The 25877-nt window shown below is 30.0% G+C and overlaps 1 protein-coding gene across 2 annotated transcripts in view; it reads right to left on the bottom strand.

Annotated features, from left to right (window-relative positions):
• The window catches only part of LOC129959077 (arrestin red cell-like), a 104370-nt gene that overhangs the window by 47686 nt on the left and 30807 nt on the right, over positions 1-25877 (bottom strand). For both annotated transcript variants that reach the window (XM_056071874.1, XM_056071876.1), the window contains exons 4-7: positions 15693-15753; positions 15181-15422; positions 11706-11833; positions 7849-7984 (exon numbers count right to left, since the gene is read on the bottom strand). In XM_056071874.1, the coding sequence (XP_055927849.1) occupies positions 7849-7984; positions 11706-11833; positions 15181-15422; positions 15693-15753 (567 nt within the window). The remainder of the gene's footprint in view (positions 1-7848; positions 7985-11705; positions 11834-15180; positions 15423-15692; positions 15754-25877) is intronic.

Below are 25877 nucleotides of genomic sequence, written 5' to 3'. Positions count from 1 at the left end.
TTCTGTGTTGTATATATATACTGGCTATAACCAGACTAAAGTTAGTCTTCCATGTTTCTGTAGGCAGGCATGCTGTGGTTTCTTATTCTGATACTTAGATACATTTTTCTTCGCATTTTATGAGTTTATTAAAAATTTTGAAGCTTATAACTAAAAATATTTTTTAATGTACTTCTTTATCCTTTACAAATGTTTTAGATAGTTACTTTCAGGTGACAATTCCTGTATAAATTTCTATATAACTAAAAAAATAATCTACATGTTCTTGCACAAAATTAGGATATCTATACAAAACAGCAATAAAGAATTTCGATATCGAATTGGAATAATTTGCACACAAAATGCCAAACTTAAACGGAATTTTATGGTCGTTAATGCTTGTTTATAAAAATATTGCTTTTTACTTTAAAACAGGAAGGGACATGTAAACATAATGGTTAATGCATAAGTTCCACGTGTTAAAGCCAAGGAAAATGAAGTACAAACATTCTTAAAATATTTCATATATGATTGTTTACAAGTAAGACTAACCTCTTATTATCAATCAATCTAATATCACAGACCTACTTCCTCTCTGTCAAGATTTTGAGTAACTAACATTTGCACTAATCAAATCGGGTAAAACAGGGGGGAAAAAAAACTCCCTAGTCAATACCCTATAGTTAATATTTTTGTTATATGAATAAACTAATTTGAGAATATATGAAGTTTTTTTTTCAATATCAGAATATAATTCACAAATTCGAGAAGAAACTAAGAAAGCATACAGAACATATTACGACATTCTATTTACTAATGATTAAATTAATCCAAATATTTAGTCTTCATTATCATGAACTGATAAATTAAAAACACTTCCAATTATCTAGTGCTCTTTGAGATTGAAGAAAAAGAAGCGTAAATTTTCACTGCTAACACAAGACAGCAGAATTGCGATCTAACACAAGTCTGCATAGAATAAAGAGTATAAATGATTTTTTCCAAAAATAAAGTTATATAGGTTATCCACTCTATTCGCCCTTAATAAATGATTTCTAAACCATTAGATATAGGTGCACACTGGGTGGTTGTAAAATAAATACAGTATGCGCCAAAATATACAGTACTGAAATGAAAAGATGAACAAAATTACATAGCACTGAAATGAAATGATGAAAAAAATTACATTAATGTCATCTGCGAGTTTATTTTTCCCTCAAAAGAAATTAACGTACATACATACACACTATTAGCGTGTTGATTTGCATATGTTGCATTGTATGCATAATGTAAGTGTTCAAAGTGTGCACCGCTCCGCTGTTCATATCGTTCACGCAGATTCTCAAACGTATCCTGAAACAAAGGTTGCTTCAGACACCTGAAAATAGATGTCTCACGTAATTCAGGCGCTGTTTTTGATGGATCTTCACAGTTGAACACACTCTCCTTTAACATTCCCCACAAGTAGGCATCAGGTGGTGTAAGATCGAAGAAATGAAAGGGTATGAAAGTCAATATTAAATCAATAATCAATATATAAGCCACATGAATGATTCGTCCTGGAAAGTTACCCTGCAGCATAGCTAGAGATGTTCGAGTGGTATGGCTGGTCGCCCCGTTCTGTTGATACCACTGTCGATTCATCTCAAAGTTCCTTGCAAGACAGAACCTTCTTACATCCTGAAGAAATAGCTCGATTAGTTGCAACAATTGTAGACAGATGGCGCAGTCAGTGCAAACGCCGTTGTAATTTTCAGCAAAATCAATGAGTCACCATTTCTGCCAGTAACAAGGTACGAGATCCCTCTTAATTTGCCAGATCGCGCTTTCATTTTAAAACTATTCTACATTAAAAATTCAAACACTGCAGCTGCTTTACGTGAATTTAAGCGTGCGAAAGGAATGCATAATAGAAAAAGTCCATTGATACTATGTTCAGCAAGAAAAATGATTTAAAAAAATTGAGGTGACTGGATCATTTACTGTAAAATGTGGAAAGGGCAGGAAACCAGTACCTTTCCCCATAAAAGAAGAAATTGCCACCGCAATTGTGGAGTTATCAGTGACTGCTAAAGCTAGTCCTTGTGCGGGTGGAGTTGGTCGAGAATTGGATATTCCATATTCTACTGTTCGAAAATTTCTGAGAAAGGTAATCCATTTTTATCTGTATAAAATTGGTAACAACTGTTGATGACGACTAGGCAACGCGCAGCATAGATTAGATATTGCTCAAATTTTTTTAGCACGAATAGATAGATGCCTTCCTATAGAAGATTTTATGGGGAGATAAATGGGAAGTCAATATGCAAAAATGTAGAATATGGGCTTCGGAGCAACCAAATGTTATTGAAGAGAAAAAAAAAAAAAAAAAACCCACTCCCCAAAACTTACGGCGTGGATTCCTGACTTCCTTTTTTGGTCCTTATTTATTTATTTATTGAGGAGCTGCAGCCTTCAGGGCCTGTAACATGTTCGGTTACTGCACAACGATACCTGAAAAAGTTGCAACCATTCATAGTATCTGAACTGCAGCAAACAGTGATTCCCATCCCATACTGGGCGAGTAATAAAACAGTTCTTACATTTTACAGATAATAGAGTAATAAGAAGGTATTTTCTTATGGCGTGGCCTCCTCGATCCCCTTATCTGACGTCATGCGATTTTTGATTTCGGTTGCATTTAAACTCTATTTTATACTGTGGAGACAAAGCTTAAAAGATCGCATAACACAACATGTGTGAAACATCATTCTTGATGCATTACATTCCGCAAATGAGCACGTCTCGCACCACTTGGATTATGACCTCCAGCTCAATGACATGTGGAACCTGGACTTAATAGGCACTGCCATGTGCAAGAGCCATCACATTATCTGCAACATTTTTCAATAAATTAGGTATACTATTCGGCATTAAGTATGCATTCCGTGTTCTTGCATTACACATTATAAATTCAAAAGCGCAATTTGTTGGCAACTGTAGCAAATAACATTTTTTATTATTATTCCGTTCTTCTTCACCTTTCTCGATTAATAAGTGTATCAATTTTGATTTCATTCGGATAATTCCTTGAAGCTACAGATAGTTCCAAAGAGATATACTTATTTTATAACATCCTTACTCCTATTGTAAAATGCTTTCAATTAAAAAAGGTTGGGGGGGGGGGGAGGGGGCTAGTTATAAAATTTTTTATAAAAAATGTTAATAAATTTAAATCTATTTACATTTTATTGATTATAACTTCTCTTTCTTAAAACAACTATTCATTTGCCTTATATACACAGACACACATAAAAAACGCATATTTTGGCAATTTTGTTTATTTTAACACCAGAAATGCCTTTATAACAATTACTGTGCGCCATGGCTGTTTAAATTTGCTCTAAACAAAAAAAATCTTCAAAAAAAAAACTATTAAAATTTTGTTTGCTGCCTAATTAATTTATAAAATTAAGAATAATAAATTACTTACCAGTAATCAGGCCAACCTGGAAGTGGTAAGCATACTTGTCACTGAATATTTAAGGGTAATTATATGTTAGGATGCTTACTAGTAAGAAATTTGGCCTTAATTTTAGATGAATTAAAACAATTAGTTGATATTTTTTAAGCATAAAACAATGGAATTTTTAAGTACTGATAATAAATATCTCCTTAAAAATTTAAAACTTTATTTTGCATTTAATGGGATATCCATATTAAGATTATATCAAAATAATAAAACTGCACTAATCTATTATAATTTAATTAATAACATTTTTCCATTTGTTTTGTTAAGAAAAAAAAATCAGAAGCTATAATCTTTAAGTATTCATTATGCCTAAATAAAGTCAAAATACACAAAAAATTATTGATTGGAAGATTTCAGAAGAAAATCCTGCTGAATTAATACTATTTGTTGTTGTGGTTTTTCTCCAGAAATTACATATAATCCATATATGAAATGGAAAAAATTAATTGTACTTCATTTAAAAGCTGAAAATTAGACAAGAATATTACAGTATAAAGAATCAAATATGAATTTGTTTTTTGCAGAAAGAAATTATGAGATAAAATTTTAAGACAAGCTACTAAGAAAATCCTTATAACACTTTTCCAAATAAGCAGCAAGTGCATTATAGATGAGTACTCTAACAGTCACTTCTACCGTGATTTTTTTAAATATCTACAGCTATAGAGTTATTTTATCTGAATTATTATCTGCTTATTTGAAGGCGTCTATTTTGCTATGGAATTGGTTAAAAATGAGGCAACAGCATCATTTGGAAATAATATCTAGGATATGCAGGTTCTCGCGAGCGACTCCTTGCAGTTGTCAGATTTAAAAACTTGCGACCCAACCGAAAATTAAGAGCTTCTCACATATAACAATTTCAAAAAACGCATTTCAATATTCTAACAAAAACATTGTTTAAAATGAAAATTTCGAACTAATTTACTATTCTGGTGGTTCAACTGCTTTAGAATGAAGTTTAATTCATTATAGAAATAAATTTCATGCACATTTATTCAAAAATATATATATATATATATACTATTTCCTCAAGAGTAATTAAGTAATTTCAAAGCTCCAATGATGTTATATTTTCTTACAACTGCTTAAAGAAAATACTGCAAAGCATCATTAGAATTAAATGTGATAAATTAATTCAAAACTAAAGCTTTTTTTTCTTTGTTCATTTATATATGGTACAGTTAATCATTCCTATTAATAGATAAAATACCATTTTCTTGAATGCTGTCATAAACATTTCTTCTAGCAATGAGTTGCGGTTTTTTTTTTTTTTTTTTCATATTCTTTAACAGACAATCTTTATTGATCGAAAATTCATTCTCAGTATTTTTGATGCCATGGGAAAGTATCATTTTAAACATTGACATAGATATAGCATCACTACAAGAGCAAGTCGAGCCAAAATTATTAACCCTCTCTTTTCTTTGAGAAGTAAAAACTGATTTTTCCGAAAATGCCATTTGTTGTTAGCCATGTTTATCAGCTTATCGCTATTATCATAATGAAATTATACAAAATCGCCATAAAAGAAAGATGTCTCAGGTTGCTTTTGCTATGATCGTTCTGGCGATATTAGGATTTGGACGCAGAAAAATAATAACGCGAAACGGACGATCGTGCGCATGCTTGGCGCGAAATGCTCTCATCGGCAATTTTCCCAGATTTTAAGATATTATTTTTACGAATTACCCAGATTTTTCCATATCGATAAAATTTCCTTACTTTTATCCCGATTTTCGGATTCTGTCGCCACGCTGTGGATATATATCTGAACAAGGATTAAAAGTAAAATGGTTTTAAAATAAATTTATGTTCTGAATTCAATTTTCAGCATTCCTACACAATGGTACGAATAATTGCAAAAAAATTACATGTCAATCAACTAACTCTTCAGTCTCAAATGCTTCTAGTTTTTTTTTGTGTGCCCATAAATTTTATCTTTTGATTTATCAACCGATTCTGAAAAATTAATCAGTAATGAAACAAATTTTGCTCACAAACCCCAAAACAAACCTTGAGGTCATACAACCCCGAAAGATTCCTAATTTACAAATATTATCCAGATAAACTTAATGGGGAGGGAAGGAGTCAAAATCAAATGCATGTTATCGCGTATGGTGAACTGGAACAGAGACAAAGATTAGAAAGAAAAAGAAAAGTATTTTTTTTTTTAAAAACATGATGATTTCAAAAAGGCCACCAATGATCACAATACACATTTGTATTCGATCAAATAGGACGGTATGCACTTGCTTAATCATCTGCGGTGTGATAGTAGCCCCACTATTTATATGTTACTTATATATGTTCATTACTTAAATTCCGCTAAGTCGTTGCTTGGAAAAACTATTTGATAATATAGAATACATTTTTCAATTTTAGGAAGAACCACTTTTCAACTTACGGAAAATTCATAATTTTAATAACAAATGTCTACCCAATTTTACAGATAACCCTATAAAACTTTTTCCTGCGCTTTTATTATGGTATAGTACACATTTTTCAAACTGAACTTTTTGGCCAATCTTAATTTATTTGGCGATATTTTTGTAACTTCCTTATTTCCGTGCCAGGAGTGCTGTAACTGGTCTCAATAAATTCAGCATAATCTTTTTTCTATAGGTAAACGTCATTCCCCCGGTTATGCGAGATGCTATTTTGAATTTAAAAGGCTTAAAAAAAACTTACCAATCACCCTATATTATATATACAGGGTGCCTCAAAAATCTTGACCGCGGCTTTTATTCCTTAAATATTGATCACAGACATATACTGTAAATTACAAAGTTGCGTAAAAAAGGTGCAAAATGTTATGAAATCGATTAAAATTTTCAAGGAATTAAACTTTAAAAAAAAATACAAAATTTAAATTTTTATACGGACCCCGTACAAAAAAAATTCCCAGTAATGAGTAAAATGTGCCCCATCCTCTAATAAGGTCATGTACAAAATTTCAGAATTTTATCATGAAAACTCTCAAAGATACGTTAAAACAAAGTTGGTGAAGGGTCAATCACAAATTAAAATGCAAATGTTTACAGCTTCAGTGCAGATGACATGACGTAGGAATGCATCATAAGGAAATAAAATATGCTTCATATCTTTAGTTTTAAATACAAATTTCAAACTCTATACTTCCTGAAAAATACTTTAAAATTTTTTATCATGAATTACAGAACATAGCTTAAAAACAGCACAGTCAATGAACTTGTAAAAAAACTTATGTAATCTTTCCTTTAAGTTATTATTTCTACAAATTTTTAATACTTTTGAACCAATAAATAGCAAAATTATTATTTATTTATCCAATCATTACTTTCTATGTTAATTTGTGTACGACCCCTAAAACACGAACAACCAAACGTGATTTTCCTCTTTGTTACTCATATTAAGGCATCGAAAAGTAGTTTAAGTCAGCATTTATGTAGTTTCATAATTTTAAGACTTTTTGTGATAAATTGCTGAAATTTTGTACATGACCTTATTAGAGGATCGGGCACATTTTACTCATTGGGATATTTTTTTTTTTTTGTACAGGGTCCGTATAAAAATTTAAATTTTGTATTTTTTGTAGTTGAATCGCCTAAAAATTTTCATCGATTTCATGACATTTTACACCGTTTTTTACGCAACCTTGTAATTTACAGTATATGATCTATATTTAAGGAATGAAAGCCGCGGTCAAGGTTTTTGAGACACCCTGAATATGATTATTCGTTTCATCTTTTTCAAGTATTTTTTGTGTAAATTTTATTAGAAATAATGTTTTGTAAATTGTATAAAAAATTATTTTGAAAACTTTTTAATCTACAGAATTGCAAAAACCTCTAATGTGATACAGAAAAATAGATATTGTTTTTGAATTTGACACTGCAAATATAATTTACATAAAATTGCATAAACTTCAGACATAAAGTCAAATTTTGTAGTCAAGTGTAATTCAAATAGAATTTCAAATAATTTAAGAATAAAGTTATCCCAGTACTACAAACTGAAAATGTTCATTAAAGAATGACCACACACACATACAATGAAGTTCATAACAAGTCCTGTTTAGTAGATATTAAATTTTAAAAAATTGGTTGAAAAGTTTTAAGAAGAATAAAATACCACAAAAACCACAAAGTATTTTGGAATTGATCTCTGTTTCCAATAGCATTGAATTAAGAGATGAAAATAATTTAATAATGACAGAAAAAAATTAATCACAAATGGATATTTAATGGAATTCTATGTAAAACTGCAACCATTAAATAATGTAAGAGCAGGGATTTAGGTAATTACTGATACTTTTAACAAATATTATGTAGTAAATTTACTTCATTGATATGTATAGTATATTTCATAAAGATTACCTCTTTGTCAAGTGATGCTTCTAAATGCAACTTATTTGGTGACATCATAAAATCTTTGCTGACTTCAACACTTGGCTGTTCACCTTGGCGACTTGGAGCGTACATGATTTTTCTAATGGCTAGGCGAACGGAATTTCTGTAGAAAATCACATAAAATATTAAGAGCAAAAAATTCAAATGCATGCACGTGGAATAGAATATTACAATTTTCCCAGGTAATAATGCTCTATAACAATCTTTAAAAATATTTTAAGGCAGCCAAAATTATATGTTTTAGAAAGATGTTAAACATTAAAATGCAGGCAGCAGTGGACTGGTCAGACTGCCAGTTTGTCTGATGGCAAGTGCCCCCCACCCCTTACATATAAGACAATATGGGCTCCCAAGATGATGAGTGAATGAGAGAGAGCGTGAAAGGGAAGAATAAGTTGTTTTTTTTATGTGTGGTTTATTAGCGCAAGATCTAGACTACGCCAGGGAAGAACATGCTCTAGTAGAAAATATCTAGAATTTCTTTCAGTTTCAGAAACTAAGTAAACAAAACAGCAAGAAATTACTTTTTGGTATAAACATGCAAACTCTTCTGAGGCGTGACCTCAATGACCTTTTAGATTTATACGACTATCAGTGTGCTGCGGCGATACGGAAAGGGTGATACTCTTCTTAGCTGTGGTCACTGCAAGAGCCGACTAAAAATGCGTTTTCTTTCATTTTTTACAGCTGCATTTTACTGTCATAAAACTGGTGTAAATACTTACAAAGGGACAGTTGAAGGATGAATTTGATGACCAAAGCTACATTTGGAAAAAAGAACAACATCCGCCTTTTCTGAAATTTATCCGATTGGGGACATTTATTTGATCATGCTCACAAAATTGACGGAAAGGCAAAGCGGCCTCACTCTTAACGAACCAATTTCTTTATATTCTTTTAAGGCAAATAGCTGGAGGAAAACGCAGTAATGAGCAGAGATTACAACATGCACAGCTTGCAAGATAAAAAAGCTATTTTAAAGAGGTGAGTTTATATTTTTGTTCATCTGCTTTTTATTTTGCTTTTGTTTCATTAAATACTGGCCATCTTCAGCAATCAGATGAGTCAAACATCTTATTATTTGCATTAATTTAATTACATCATTCAACTACAAATTAACCAACTTAATATAACCTAAATTCAAAGAATTATTACAAAAGACCAAGAAATTAGTTATGTAAACACACAATGGGAAAAAAAAGCATTGTTAGTTGAACTAAATTTTTTATGCTGAATAAAACATGCTGAAAATCATGATATACAAGGATGTTTATTTTTCTTTTGGTTATGTATAAAAGAAATATAAATCACAATTATATAACTTATTAAGCTAAAGTTAATATTATCTCTATTACAAATAAAGATGAATGTGTGCATGCATTGTTGCTCTAAAGTAAAAAGTATTGCTCTATAAAAAAAAGTATATGATATGAAGGCATGAAGATATGTATTATTCTTCCATGTTGAGTAGGTTTCTGTTTTAGTAAGTTTTAAAAAACTTTTTGAAAATTTCTTATATTAACAATTAAAATTAAATTTATATCCAAGCAATGATGAAATGTTTTTTTTTAGTGCACTCATTTTTAAACAGTTTCTGAAAAAAATTGTATTAGTCACAGTTTAATCATTTCTGTTTCAAATTTAAAATTAAATTTCATACAAGATGATAGAAAATAAAGGAGATTCACAGTATAATAAATAGAGTGATGTAAAGCTTTTTTAAATAGAACACATTATTTGTCTATCAAAATTTAAGGTTTATAAATAATTTGCTCTGGTAATCATTAAGTGGAAGTAACATAAAATATTTAATTGAAAATTTTAGCAATCATCAATCAAAGTTAAGTTCAGGCTGTTAGTAACCAATAAAGAAATAGCATAATTACTAAAGATTATCTTGATGAACCAGGGGAAACACAAATTGTGAACATGCCTAAAAGCAACATCTATTGAAATAACATGGTTATAAACTGTTAAAAAAATTATTTAAAGAAATAGAGAAGAAAAAGATGGACAAAAAAATTAGTAAAACAATAAAGATGGACAGCATTTTATTAGAACAAAAGTTTTATACTGCAAAATATAAACAGATTTTCATTCATGTTTTTAACAGAAGAGCAATATCAGTATTATCAATTTAATGGAAAAATTGAAATTTGATTTTTATTACGATATTGCAAAGCATTGTTGAAAATTATGCATAAAGCACAGACAAACAAACTGGTACCATTTAAAATACTGATGAGAACTTAATGGATCCTAGTTGCAATAACTTCAAAAGTTACAGCACATGTACAGCATATATATATATATTAAAGACTTAAGTATCAAACAAGCTTCAAGATAAAGCATATGAAAACCTTTATTAACTTTATAAATCGTTTATACCCTATCAGACACTCAAGTACTCAGTGAAAAAACATTTTCAAAGCAAAAGATCATTAAGAATAGATTAAGAAATTCATTGTCTGAATCTTAAGTACTGCTTTCAATTGAAAAGTAATTATTAAATTATTTAGATAAAAATAATTATTGACAGATTCACACAATCATTTAGAGAAATAAAATGCTTCTTGACTTTTACTTAATGAAGTGAACCGCATGTAAAATATTTCTATATGTTTGACCTGTTAATTTTCGACTACAAGAAGTATTCTTTAAAAACATTGAAAATGGTATATAGTTTTTTTTTTTTATTCAAGCCTAAAATAAAATGTCTTAAAATAAGAATATATTTCCGAAATTTCAGTACATTATCCATTCACTAATAACTAATTTAAAATTCAATATTAATCTTCATTTATATTCAGTATGACTAATTTCCAGAAACATGTATATTTGTATACTGCAATTAGTAAAATAAGAAGCATAACTTTTACATTGTAATAACTTTAACAGCTGCAGGAAATAAACTATTTTAATTTATCGATCTTAATCATGTGTGTGTGTGTGTGTGTGTGTGTGTGTGTGTGTGTGTGTGCGCGCATGTGAGGGAAAGAGAGACAGTGAATGCCCACCCCCTCGTTACTGTTAGGCCATCGCTATTTTCAGATCCAGTTCGCCATTGGATGTAGATTCGTGTTATGTTATAGAGTAGTTCAATGCTTATAAGGGAAAGAAAAGAAAATTAAAATTCATCTGTGGTTTATAAATCCGTCTATCATATGGATAGTTGCATACCAATGTTTATAATTTCAAATGAGCTTTTAGTCTTATACATGTTTTCATACCTGAGAAAACATCTTGTTGATTATCAAAATAGGACGCGTGAAAAAAAAATTAACCTTGAAATGAATGGAATAATCTGGATTTCATGCAGCGAACTAGAGAGTGAATGAAATGGTATGGTATACACCAATTTTCGGTGAATTTGACTGGTAGAAGCTTGTGATATCAACAGCTAAAGAAATTTGGTAACAATTCAAATTTTGTATTTTGACGAAGTTTCAGCTCCATTAAATCCAGAAGTTTTGATGGAAGTGGTATCACCTCATAGGATTTTTTTTTTTCAGCTCAATCAAAATATGGGTTTCTTTTCTGTAGGTTTCTCAGAAACTTCACAGTTTTTTTGCCATAATATATGGCACAGTTTCCAACTATATACTTTAACTCACAAACGGTTAGATACAGAATATTATATGTTCCTCTTAGGCTCTTTTTCATCTCATTTAGTTGTCAGATATAGATCAAAATAACAGTACATATCAATAAAATTTTCATTATAACTTTAACATAAATTACGGCAAATTCAAAACGAATATTTGGATAAAGAAATGCATAGAATCCTTTAATTGATATTGTGGAATATTAAAAGCAATGCAAACCTTTTATGAGCTTTTTCATCAACACTGTCAGCAACATATGCTTTTAGTTCATAATTTACACCACAAGGCTTGCCAGTATCACCTGGTGATGGTTGTAGCGTTACAGAGGCAGGACAATGTGGTGGTAGCTGAAAAATGAATTAATATGATAAACTAAAACTTTTAAGAAGTTTACATACTATACAAAAACAACAATGGTCCATATTTTTCATTCCAGAAATATATCTCACGCTAATGCAAACTAAAACCTTAAAATTAAATAAAATGAATATTGGATAAGGATGAATATTACATGAATATGAATAAGGTAAAATTTTATTCACTAGTTAACTCAGATAAATACTAGCTCAAAATAGATGACAGCCTGAAAGTCATTAATAAGCAAAATTAGATTATCTTCATATGTTTGAACGCAATTAAAGAGACCATTCAATCCATAATCTATATTATAATCAAAAAAGAATTTTTAACACACTTTAGGTTTGCTTAAAGATGAATATTCCCGACATTTACCAAGATTACATATTAAATGTGCTTAATTCACACAAGAAACCAGTCAATCTAAATTTTATCAAATACCGATAACTATGTTTAAAAAAAAAAAACCTTAGGCACAGTTTCATGTTAAGTGGGACAAATGGATAAAGATATAATGTGAGACATAACAGAAATTTTATTGCAAAATAGAACTAAAAAAATTGCTGAAACATATATATATCTTGCTTCAAGCAAAAGTATATATTGATCTAGAAGCATACAATACAAAGAATGCAGATTTTTCAAGATAAACAATTTGGAAAGATACTTAAGTAAAAGATATGTCCATCGTACAGTGTAGTGCAAATTTTCACAAGTTGTAATATATTTTGAATGAAGTGATAAGAATGATTTCAGGAAAATTATTCCATTCTCCTTTTACTGCATGAATAAGGGAAGTCTTGTTTCGTGAAGGATAAAAGCAAGCAGAAAGACGTCTGATACATTTTTTATGGGATTCAAATCATTATAATATGCTGACCACATGATGACAAAGACCCTCACTGTTTAGACAATCTTATGCAGCATTGATGTCAATTACTGATCCTGCACAGCATCAACACAGTGAGAGAGGTACTGCTATCAATGACACAGAAAAGTCGACTCAGTTTGATGCAATAAGTATCAAACTGAATTTTCTGGCCAATAACCACAGCCATCTTCCTGCCATATAAGATGGTATTTACTATCAAAGAAAGAAAAGTGAATCCAAATATTTGTAAAAAGAAAAGCAGCCCAATCAGGTTCGGCAAATGGCAAAGGAAATGAGACCATTGCCCTGATGCACTATTTAAATTCTTACAAATTGAACTACACGTCTTCATGCTGCTGTCTGTCACAAATGCCTTGCAACAGGTTTCGACAATATCTTAAGTATTTGTGTCTGCAAAGAACTGTTTTCTCATCCATCTACCAGTGTTCTATTGATTGGTTTTCGATATTAGAAAGATTACGATTGACTTGGAATGTTATACGGCAATAATGGCCTTCTAGTTCGCTACTCTGTTTAAAACTCTTCTTCCAATTCCAGTCTATGTGGATAAATTAATCTAAACGAAACAAAACATTCTTTGAAATGCCATATACAACACTAATATGCTGTAAAATCCTAATGCCTGAAAACTAAAGCTTATATCATAATTCATAAATGCGTATCAGTAAAACGATTATATTGCAATTTTCAGCAAACTCAAAACTTCGTAATTTTTACTAATTCCTATAAGACACTGGATACGATTCCCACGTTAACTTGCTACTGGTTTACAATATTCGCAGGAATGACCATCTTGAGGCTCAAGATACTAGTGCATTTCTTTCAATTAATATTTGCAAGCACTAGCCATTTGCTTACCAAAAAGGTTGATTAATTAATTTAAGAAAAAGTTGAATTGCACGGATTTCCACATGACAGACATAACCACATAACAGAAATATAAGTCTGAATAAATTATTTTCAATCTTATCAATTATGTATTCAGTTTTTTTTCTCTCAATTCACCATAAAAATCATAACTTAAGCAATCAAAACCTCATATTAAAAATAAAATGAAATTTTTGTTAAAGTTTCTCTCAAAAAACATTGCAATCATTACTCAATATTTAATAATATTCATTATCTCCCCAAATTACATTCAAAAAATTCTGTTGCAGGTTACAGAAAATATCACATTTTCAAATATATGTTATTATATCTACAAACATGATGGGCTAATTGTTTTTCAAAATGTCTGTTCTTCATGGAAAAAATGAAGATGCGAGATTTATTTAACAATAAAATAGGATCAAAAATGTTATAGTTTCCATAGCACATAGTGGTTTTTAATTACGGTAAAATTTTTATAAAATCTTGGAAGCTCAGCATGCCTCCAAGTTACTCTTCAAAGATTCGCTGATAAATTTCAGAAAGTTATGCAAATAAATGGCAGAAGGAAAGAGGTGCCTATAACTAGGATATGACTTAGTTGATTTTATTTATGACAAATTTATTGATAAGATAAAAAACAAACCAAATTATATGCTCTGACTTTCAATAAAATGTGAAAGAAAGAATTTTCATAATTTTTTCTAAAAAGTGCATAAAAATCGCATGATTCCCAGGAACAAAACTGCACCAAAAACTAGATAATGAAATCTTTTAGATGTAATCTCTGGAATTCCATGGCATTATTGTATTTTAGCTAAGGATAACTTTCAATAATTTTGCGTCATAAGCAAATGTAACCTTTCTCAACTAATCAAAAACATTATCAGCTTTCATGCATTATTCTTATGCCCTATAAAATAGATATTCTATTGATTTCCCATTCCTCAGGCTGTTTCAAAATTTCTAGATCTTGGATGTTGGCACAATATTCAGTATTCTATCTACTGCATTATTTTCAAAACCACTGCAATAAAAATAAAAAGAATTTCCTTACAATAACGTTTCTAAACAATAATATTGGTTTTTCCTACTTCTGAGTTTTAGTTTCAAAGAACATAACAGATTAGCTACTAAAATTTTGAATGAATAATTTTCGTAATAGAGGAGGTGGGGGAGACTTAAAGAAATTACTGTTTCTAATAAAAATGAAATGAAAAAATGAAATTATTTATAAAGACTCAAATTTTAACTGGAGCTTGGAGTTATCTGCATACTTTGTATAGTTAATAACTAAATATGGCATTGATGAAAAAAAAAATTTTTTTTTTTATTGATTGGTTGGTGACACTGTGCAAGGGTTTTCCAATAAATTCGAATATCAGATTTATGAAGATATTTTTAAAAAAATATTGATTTAGATGTCTCGCAGTTTATCTTAATAAGGCTTCTCTGTAAAAGGAAAACGTAGGTTTCATTAAAATTTTACAACTGAAGAAATACCATTGTTTTGTGCTGACATTAAAATGCAATTAAAAAAAATTTTACAGCATTAAATACAAACACAGGAATATTTACTTCAAAGAAAAATGGATGGGCATCAGGGCCTAGTTTGCGAATTAAGCGTTCTTGCAATCTTGTTAATGGACGCTTTGATTCACCTTCAGGTGGATAGATTTGTTCAGAAGCTAAATATAGATCTTTTCTAAAAGATATTCCCAGCACATCAAGATCCTCTCGACCATAAACAAATGCTGCTAAAACATGTCCGAAAACTTTGTGATCTTTGACAAAATCAGTATCAACAAGGACGACACCATCTGAATAGTATGTGAAAAAAAAAAGAAAATATTAAAATTAAGACAATACAAATTTAATATGAACATTATAATCGCACTAAAGAATGCTTCACTGCTATTGCCAAATATTTTATGCATGTTAACGAAAAAATCTGTATCATTTCTTGTTACATTCATGCTGAATAACAAAATCTTTAGATCAGTTATAAAGTCATAAGAAGAGTAAAAAAACTGATATGTATATTAAATAGATACTAGATTAAAAAAAAAAACAATATAGATAATACAAACCTATAGGATCAACATGTGTAATGTGATCTACAAAATCTCTTTTGCCCAAGTATACTGTGATCTATCAAGGGAGAGAAAAAATAACATTATAGTACAAACAAATAATTCACAAATGTGGTTATATATATTTATAAGGCTTTACGTGAAAATTGGATCTAGATATAAGGAATAGTGTTTGATTTTAAGTTTTTTTTTCTCTCTCTTTTACCTTTTTTTCTATCATTTTAGGACATATTCCTTGTAGCAATTTTTTGAACAAAGTGGGAACAATTAAAGCATATTTTTAAATGACGTTTTAAACCTGCAGAACCTTAGACTGTCCAACGTTCGTTATTGGATTCGCCTTTTTTTAACAATATTTTTGGAGAGCATATTTTTTTACCTGTAGATAATTTTAAATATATCTCCTATACTTTGTTTTTTTCTGCAGAGTTATCTAGACAGATCATAATTTGATTTAATTTTTTTTTTATCTATACCTTTCATTTCCTATAGTACTTGTATAAGCGCATTTATCTTACTTCTCATTTTTCAAATTGTTTATGAAGAAGAAGGAGTCATGCTATATTAGGTATTTAGATTAGGATCATATAAATTTAATTATCTTAGTCATGTACTTTCCAATTAATTTCTTAATTTATTTGAATTTTAAACTAATATTCGTATACAGATTCTAATTAAATGGTTTATCTCAATTTACAGAGATAATAATATTTCCTATTTTTATTATATTTATGAGGCATTAAAGAAGAGTAATATTGTTGACACAAATCATCATCCTGTAATAATCACATAATTTTATTAATGCTAAATTAGTAATGTCACATAAAATTCTAAGAAGGAAAACTTGCATTTTTAAATATAGAAATATCATTTCATTCCGTTAAGAACTACAAAAATTCATAGTCTGATGCACAATTGTAAAATCTGAATACTGATATGTATTAAATCATATCTTATTAAAAGTAATAACAATAAGAACAAGTTATTACAGAAATACGCTAGATGTTATAAATATCAGAGAAAATAATGATCATGAAACTACTTAAGATTAGAGCTATTAAAATATAAAGATTATGAAACTACTTAAGATTGGAGCTATTTGTCTGACAGATTACAGCTAATAGATAACACAAATAACCAGACACTAAGAAAATAAGTAGCCCCAGTAGATAATGGCAGTCAAAGTTCTATGCATAGAAATGCAGTCATGAGTGAAGAAGTTTCTCTTATATAACCTTTTTTATAAGGAAAGTGCCCTTTCAATATTGAGGACATATTGCTTCATGTATGATATACAAGATGGTAACTGTCCAATGACTTGCTCTGCATTAACCAAAATGATTAAAAGATTTAAAGCCCAAAAATTTTTTTAGCTTCTCATTCTTTATCATCTAACAGCAATTCCTATACAGTCAAATAGAAAATGCGGCCGATTCAACAGTTTCTGAAATGTTCAGGAAAACAGTCATTTTGCACAACAGTTTAAGGTTTGCCCAAGCTGCGTTAAAGTCATGATTTGAAAGAATTCATCCAATTTGTGGCAAAATCAGGCATTATTATAGTTAGAGACACGATGCAAGTTTCGAACAATAAACAGACTTTCATAAAATAATGAAGTATGCTAAATCATAAATACTAAGAAATAAAAGACGTATGATAAATTGAACAATAAAATGAATACATTTATACAAAAAGTGCTAGAAGTATTAAAAATATAGTAGAATTATTCATAAAAGGAAATCAATCTATCTCAAGAACGATAAAATTTGATTCCGAACATGCTGAAAACTGGGAAAAGGTGTTATGTCTGAATTAAAAAAAAATCTGAATTAAAAAGCAATTCTTACTCGCTAATCAGTACCTCTCTCGTAGATGAAACAATAAGTTTACATGGGGGGAGGGGGTCCAACATATTCTTTTAACTACCAAAATAGTTACTTTTTAGATATTTGAATGTTTTTTTTTTTTTAAAGATACTTTATTACTTTGCATAAAACATCACAATCTGTTTAAAATAAATTTAACAATCATTTCAAAATAAAAAGAAGTGAAATACTTGCATCAAAAGGGAATGTATAAGATATGAATAAATGTTTTAAGAAAAATATGTGAAAGTTGCCATTGCAGTGCCTCGTTGGTGTTTAGTTCTTTGTACTTAATTTTGTCTAAATTATCTCTAATCGTGTATCACTAAATGCAGTGACAGCAAACCATCAAGGAATTACAACTGTAATTAATTCTCTTATTAGGTAGCCAAGTGTTTTCTAACAGCATCACCAATGTTCCACGGGGTTCAGGTCGAGCTGTTTCCTGACCATAACAGCAATTCTGCATTATTCTCTGTGAATAAAATTTTGCACATCAGTACTATGTGGCTAGTGTTTGAATTCAGCTGATAAAGAAAGGATGCATTACACAGAAATAGATTCCTGGCAGAAGATAAGACATTTTGGTTTTAAAATGCTGTCAAAATATGTTCTAGCATTTAGAGTATTATTAATGACATGAAGGTGGCTAACAGAACTGTAAACATATATGTACAGATAATAATACTTTTAGGACCTTTGTTGTCAATTTTATGCAGTTCAGATCTATCATTTCTCCAACTCGACGACTCGCAAATCTCCCATTTTTCAAAAACAACAGCTTCATTTAATTACTCCATAATTTGTTTTCACTGATTTCATTCAATATGCTAAATTGTTAATTGAACTCTTTTCTGTAACTTTTTTATTCCGAAATGGTTTTATTCCAGGGAATTCTATTTTTCAATGCCAACTTTGATAGTCTCCACTGTATTGTTCTGGAAACTACAAAAACACTCTTTCCTTTCGCTTTATCATCAACAGTTTTTTTTTTTTTTTTTTTTTGTACTTCATGTGGGTTTTTTTTCCAAATACGTCTTGTATACATCGAATTTCGAGACAATGCAGTCATGGCTATCATACTCCGATGCATAGTAAACAAACTTTGTTACTTTTTTTCTTTCAATTGCTTTGAAAATCAGCAATGTATAAAAATAAAAAATTATAAGATCGCTAGCGATACATTCAACAGAGATATGACAATTTAAATAAACCTTTATACGTTAAAAAAATAAATAAAAGAACAGTGTTGCCAAAGTTATCCTGGAAAAGAGATAACTTCGCAGTAAAAGGTTTTCCTTTTGTCATTCGTACGAAGATGATCCCTCAAACTCCCGTCTCCATACAACTGAGTGGGTTTATCAACAAAATACTCGACACTCTTTTCCCCCTTCCACAACAAACAATCCAAGATTTCATTTCGAAAAACAATACTATTAAATGCCTGAGTTATGTCGACTTTAAACATTTCATCATGTTCGTCAGTTTAGTTTAGTTATATTAACGTCCCGTTTTTAAAGCAACACTAGAGCCATTTTGACACGGACCTCGTAATTTTGAGAAGCGGTCAGATGTTGCGGACGACACCTGAGCTGGCACCCCCTCTCCAAACTTCCACGCCATCCCGACGGATTTAATGTGCACCAGACCCGCTTATACGATTCTTCGGTGGAATCGGGTCTCGAAACTGAAACCCGCCGGATCCGAAGACGAGACCTTACCACCAGGCCACCGCAGCCCTATCATAGTCGGCAGATGTGTCATATAAAAAAAATGCACAACCACACTCATTTCTGCTCTTGTGATTATTCTTCCGATTGTTCTTCCATTTACGAGCCCTGCACCTCCAATTAATTTGCTGCAGAAGTACTTGGAAGAGATTGTACATTTTCCATAAATTGTAAAATTGAGGAATCTGCCCCAAAAAGAATCTAAGTTATCTTTCAGAAAGAGTATCAAGAGGTATTACTTTGTCTGCACAAGTAAAGGCTCGTTTGAGGATCTCATTTTTCTCATAATCTCAATAAAATTTGGTGTCTTGGCTCCTTCGAATGGAGATTGACTTTTATTCTCAGCGATTTTTCGAGTAATATTATAACTTTCAAATGCTTTTCCATTGGTCATTTCCTTGTTAACCACAAAATAGACATCAAATTGCAATATAATGTCATCATAATTTTGATACCTGCAACTTCCCGACTTGGTCTTAATGCGTTTTGGCATATGAAATGCTTATCAAACAAACACGGGAAACACACGATTTGTAAAATGTATATAAAGATATGATAAAAAGACAATATTCCAGAATGGCAAAGTTGTCTCATCTTTAACAGACTTGTGGTTAAATTTTGAAAAAGTTATATTAATAAAACGAAATACAACATAAAATTTATATCTAAACGTTATTCTTAAATGGAGTAAAATGGTCATTTAAGCATGTGTAGTTTTTACTTAAGTTTGAATGTGAACTGTTTGAATCGCACGACACGGTTGCCACTCAAATCTGGAAAAAAAATTTCGAGTTTTCCCTGTATGTGTAATCAAGATACGAGAAAATGCGCGAATAGCACTCTTGCTAATTATAATGGAATAAGGTTTTAAGGAGTGGGAAAAGCAAGGAAAAGAAGCAACAATTTAACATTATTTGAAATAACATATTAAAAAAAAAAATTATATTTACATACAGAAAAAAATTATCTTTATTTATAATCTAGAATTCAACAAGACAAAATTTATATATTATGGGGGAGGGATATACTAATTCTCATGCTCTTTAATTGTAAGTCACACAAAATTAAGGATTCGAGTGAAATAAATCACAAAACATTTTTGTTTTCATGATACAAATCATATAATGATTACTTAACAAAAAAAAAAGCATTACAAAGCAAGATTTTTTTTAATTATTCATTTTTGCAAATTCAAGTATTTGGGTATCAATTTCTGCAGAGTTTTCAGCTATCAGTTTTATGGAGCTAATGGGCCTAATCCATAACAAATAAGGTACATTTCTGAATGGCCTAACGTACTTTTTTCAGTTATTTCACTTCCAGTGAACATATGAGAAAATATATCCGATATATCATTGAATGAATTAAAGGACGAATGTGACGCAACAAGTTTTAATGCCCATAAAAATTCAACTTTAAATTATTGTTCTTGAACTAAAAAGTTCGAAATGGTTTATTTTCGGACATTATATCGGTCGTTTTCGGATTTGATGTGTCATTCCTTTTAGATACCAGCATCAGTGATGACTCTTTTGAACTGGCAAGCAGTCTTGTATGTTTTCCTCTTTTGGCATGATTAGCAAGTGATTGTTTTCCCATATCAATAAGGTTTATTATCTTCTTACAAAGCGAACAGTAAGCAACAAATCGATTTTATGGAACTTCTCGAAGCCATTCTCCAAAATAAGGATCGATTCTTTTTATTCGTCCAATTCGTATTACATACGGATTTTAAGCAACTCATTGATTTAAAAAAAATCTCTAATTTAATTAGAATAAGGTCACGGTTTCTCAAATAATAAATAAACGATTCAATAAACTCAAGTACGGTAGACTAAAGAAATATCGGCATTTTTGGGGGGTGGGAAAAAATAATTAAGAAACTTAAAATTCCCTGTATTTTCCCCGATTTTATGGAAATTTTCAAATTTCCCTGCTTTTTTAAACGTTTTTTTAAATTTCCTGTGTTTTCTCGGTTTTTCCTGCATGGCGTGGCAACCCTTCTTTATATTTAATCCGTCACCAACTTCTCTAATCAATCTTTAAAAAAAAAAAAAAAAAAAAAAATCTTGAAATGTCAATTCAAAATGAAAAATGTTATTGCAAAATAGTAACGACTGGAAACAAATTTAATTTACCAAAGAAGCAGCCAAACCGATTATTCTTATCTTTAAAGCATCAACTTGTGCAACTTCTCCTATTTCTTTGAGCCTCAGAACAAACATTACGATTAACAGTTACTGTAGTCAGCTAATTCACTTACCAGCATCTATGTTCTCATCGACTAAGATTAGCATGACCCCCTTTTTATTGTAAATATTTTCATATCTTTGTCTCGAGTTTAACACTGAACTCCTTTAAACAGTTAAATATTTCATTGCATTATGTAAAGTTAAATTTTTCATAAACATTCAAATTAAAAAAAAAACAGCAAACAACTTTGGCCTTCATTTTATATTGAAATTCGGACGCAGCACTAGTGTATGCTTAATCGATAAATAATATGAACATCGGTGGATACAGGAATGAAAATATTTATTCGTGAACATAGTTCGCCCGCTTCTAGGAGAATTTAGCATAACTGCTTTCTTTCAGTTTAAAGAATAATATTTTAAAAAAGAAAATCTCAAGAAATTTATTATGATTTTATTAGTCCCAAATACTCTTGTCATTTTTTCCAATCGATTTTTGACCATTTGCAAAGCGTCACTTGGAAGGGGAGGAAGAAACAAAATTTTCAACTATCACTGATATTCTACTTGCAATTTTCCCATTTCTTACGATTCCTGAATATCCAAGCATTCAACGAAATATTACATAATGATTTTCTTTCTGTGAAATAAAGATATAATTCATAGCAATTCAGGATTAGAACACAAATTAATAGGAAAACATTCTTCAGTGCTTTAATAACGCTTTTTGAATCCGGATATATTTTTTTTTATAAACCATGTCTGTTACTTTTATCAAAGTCAGGTACAGTGCATATATTTTCAATGTCTGACGCTAAAAAAACAACAACAAAAAAAAACCGTGCAATCTTTCAAAAATGATACTTTTCCGATAACAGCAATTAGCCTTGTATTTATTGGTAAAACATAGCAATGTAACGGTATCAAAGCAAATTATGCTTAAACGATACCCATACAAACAACAACATAATCAAGAGTTAAAATCTGATGATTGTAGCAGCCTCCTAATCTGTTTATCGGGTATTCAATAAGGAGTAAACTATACCTGGATTTACATCATGAAGGATGATAAATCTTTCAATATTTTCTAGAGGAGATAACACGATTTATTTGTGTTACCATGAATAAAATTGACATGAATTAGTTGAATTAGCTCCATTATTGTCAAAAGTTCGTCTGGTGTGATTTTACTACTGATTTCTCGGTCCTCCCCCTCCCGCAAAAAAAAAGGGGGTGGGGAGAGAGTCAGAAGGTCTTTAGTGAAAACAATTTCTGTCTCAAGTAGGTGCTATGCAGCTTTGCTATAGAACGGAATTAAAATATAAACGCAAGCATAAAAAACATAGCATATAACCAAGGTATCTTAGAACTACTGATCTAATACCTCCCAAATGTTGCTTGTGGAGATATCTGGAGCTTCCCTCAGAGCTGCAGAATCCCCAAAAATTATCTTTTTAAATTGCATTTTCGTTTTTCCTTTTTATCTAATTTACAAACAATACTTTACTTTATCACTCAGAGACCAATGATCATAGAAAAATAGGGGGTGGGGACGATAAGAGAAGACAAAAAATAAATCAATAAGCAAAGACAACGGTCTGGACTAGTCGAATGGCTGTCCATGAAAGCCCGCATTGCTTATATTTGACTGATAGAGTTGAAGACTGAAATCAAATATTCCTCCACTTGAATTTTAAGTTATGAGCGCTGCAATTCCACAAGACTCGCTTTAAAGCACGGAGAACTCACCCCCCCCCCCATAATCGATATCAACCGGCATTCTCTAAGCGTTTTATTTTATTTTTTCCCGATTCCCCTTACTGAATATTTATGAATTTCAGAGTCAAATCTTCAGAATATAAAACCATCTCAGTCTGACGTGCGAGTGCCCTGCATCGGTCATTTTTTGAATCATTTTTCAGTAGGGAAAAAATCCAAAGGGTCTCTGAACATATTCTGGCAAACCGCAATTATTTACGAGCATTACTTTTTTTTATTATGAATTTTTGAAGTTTACAGTAATTTATACTTCTTTCACTTAACTACTTCATCAAATAAACAGTAAGTTAATTAATCCATTAACCAAGTATAAAACTCCTAGATTGAAATGAGCAAAAATGTAAATGGTGCAAATATGAACCTTTATAATGTAGGTTTTTAAAAGTTATAATAAAAACAGTTACAACACAAAAGTTATATTATACAGCAAACATAATGAACAAGTATATTATACAGCATTATATTTGTATGTTGAGACCAGAAAGACGAAGAAGAAATAGTGTAAAGAGTGGCTCCTGAATACATTTTGTTACACACACATAAATTATCTAAGGATCTTTCACTAGAGCCCTTTTATTGGTAAAATTAAGTAAAGATGGTCGAAACTACTTTCAAATACTTACATTTATTACTCTCTTCATTAAAATTAAATTAGACACCTTACAAATTAAAAAAAAATATTTACAAAAAGAAATTTAATTTGATGATTCTGTACAATGAAAGTAACTGATTTTAAAATTACTGCACCTGCCAATAAAAAATATCATTTAAAAACACAAGGTTTGCTCCAGACACTTTTGATATAATTTTTTGCTTTTTTATTACTAATAGCTTTCTATTTTTTTACACGGAGCCTATTTGCTGAGTAATTAATTAAGCTTTCTTGAATAATGATTTTTTTAAAAACATCTATCACAATAATTACGATGCATTATAACAACCGTAACAAATTGCATGGGAATAAACAGGTTCTTTTTTAAATGTTTTGACCAAAGAAATGAGTTCTAAAAATTTGGGTGGTCTATAGTAATATACATAATCATACTCTGATAAAAACTTTATTACAACAATTGTCTACACAGAATGTTTTGAAATAAAATGCATGCATATATGTATAATCAGAATATAGATATAATCATTACAGTATTTACATGGGGTGTAGAACAAATTCGATTTCCATCTTCAGTGTGAGTCTTTAAAAAAAATGCCATTTCCAACAAAGAAAAATAATTGCTCAATTAATTCAGTAAATTCAACGGCAGAATCTCATTCAGAATTTTTAGTGAGTGCGTGTGTGAAGAATTAGAATGTTTACATCTTGAATTACTAATTCAAGATGTGAACATTTTAATTCCAGATTCAACTGAAAAACGCTTGCTTTTTGTAGATATTTCAAAAGAAATATTTAAATTACAAAATATCCAAACTTCAACTTTCAAAATTGTTTCTTTTATTCTGACAGCACCTTTATCTTCAGAATCTTGTGAAAGAAGATTTGGTTGAAAAGTAATTTCAATGCACTATATTTAACCAAGCATGAATAATCATTGGATAAATATCAGGGTCAAGGTCATCAAATAAGAGTCTGGGCGACACTGAGGTTCAAGTCTTTTTAGCATTATTTTCAGGGTTATTTATTTTTAAACCTTCATTTAATTTCAAAAACCATGCACTCTAATTTATACAAGTTAAAAAATTTCAGAATATTATACTCTTGATTTTTTTTTTTTTTTGATTTTTTTTATTTTACGTTCTAAATTTTCAGCTTAATGTGGGCAAATTTGTATATCAAATGGTTGTCTTATTCTCAAATCAACAGCCCTGTAAACTTAATATTTAAATATTTAAAATAAGTTAAAGTCTTGTCACTTATTCTTAGCATTTTGTTTAAAGTTACTTCTTAATATTAATTTTTTCAGAAGCGATATACTAAAAATAACTCTCTTGAAAGTAACCTGAAATTGAATGTTTTGTTATTTCAGTTTGTAAAAATATCTGCTACTTAAAAACTACTTGGATAGAATTTGAATCAAAAACGTTTGATTTTGGAATTCAGGGAGAATGAAAGAGGGCTTGAAAACTTGTAATGCCTATAGGTTTAGATAGGATTAATACATTTTGAGAATTATTTAATGTAACGCTTTTTTATTTAAGACATAATAGATGCTTTCAAAATGCTGTATAGAAATGGTCTCGATTGCTTTAAATTATAATAGCCTGGTTGAAAATTTCATTTTAACTCTTTGGGTACTATTTTTTTATTTATTTATTTATTTATTTTTGCATTTGGAATCGACTTATATATGCTGCTACACAGAATGGTAAACAAAGGCAATAGAATTTATAAGTTTCAATGACAAATTAAACTCGTTATCTGTAACTTCTGCAAAATGAGCATATCAAGTTTCAGTCGTCAAATGTATTCAAGAAGGTAATAAAGAATAACTTCATATATCATCTAATTTTATTCATAAAATTATTTTAATCTTGTTTGAATTTTTCAGCTACTATTTTATTTATGAAATTTATTTGTTTGTTCTCTTATTCTTTTCTTTTCCATTGTATATAGAACAAAATAAATCTTAGACTCAACACAATTTTCCACATTTCAATTAA

Source organism: Argiope bruennichi, chromosome X1 (genome assembly GCF_947563725.1).
Source record: "Argiope bruennichi chromosome X1, qqArgBrue1.1, whole genome shotgun sequence".
In the NCBI taxonomy this organism is placed as follows: domain Eukaryota; kingdom Metazoa; phylum Arthropoda; class Arachnida; order Araneae; family Araneidae; genus Argiope; species Argiope bruennichi.
Note: the sequence above shows the minus strand (reverse complement) of the source record. Positions and strands in the feature narration are given on the sequence as shown.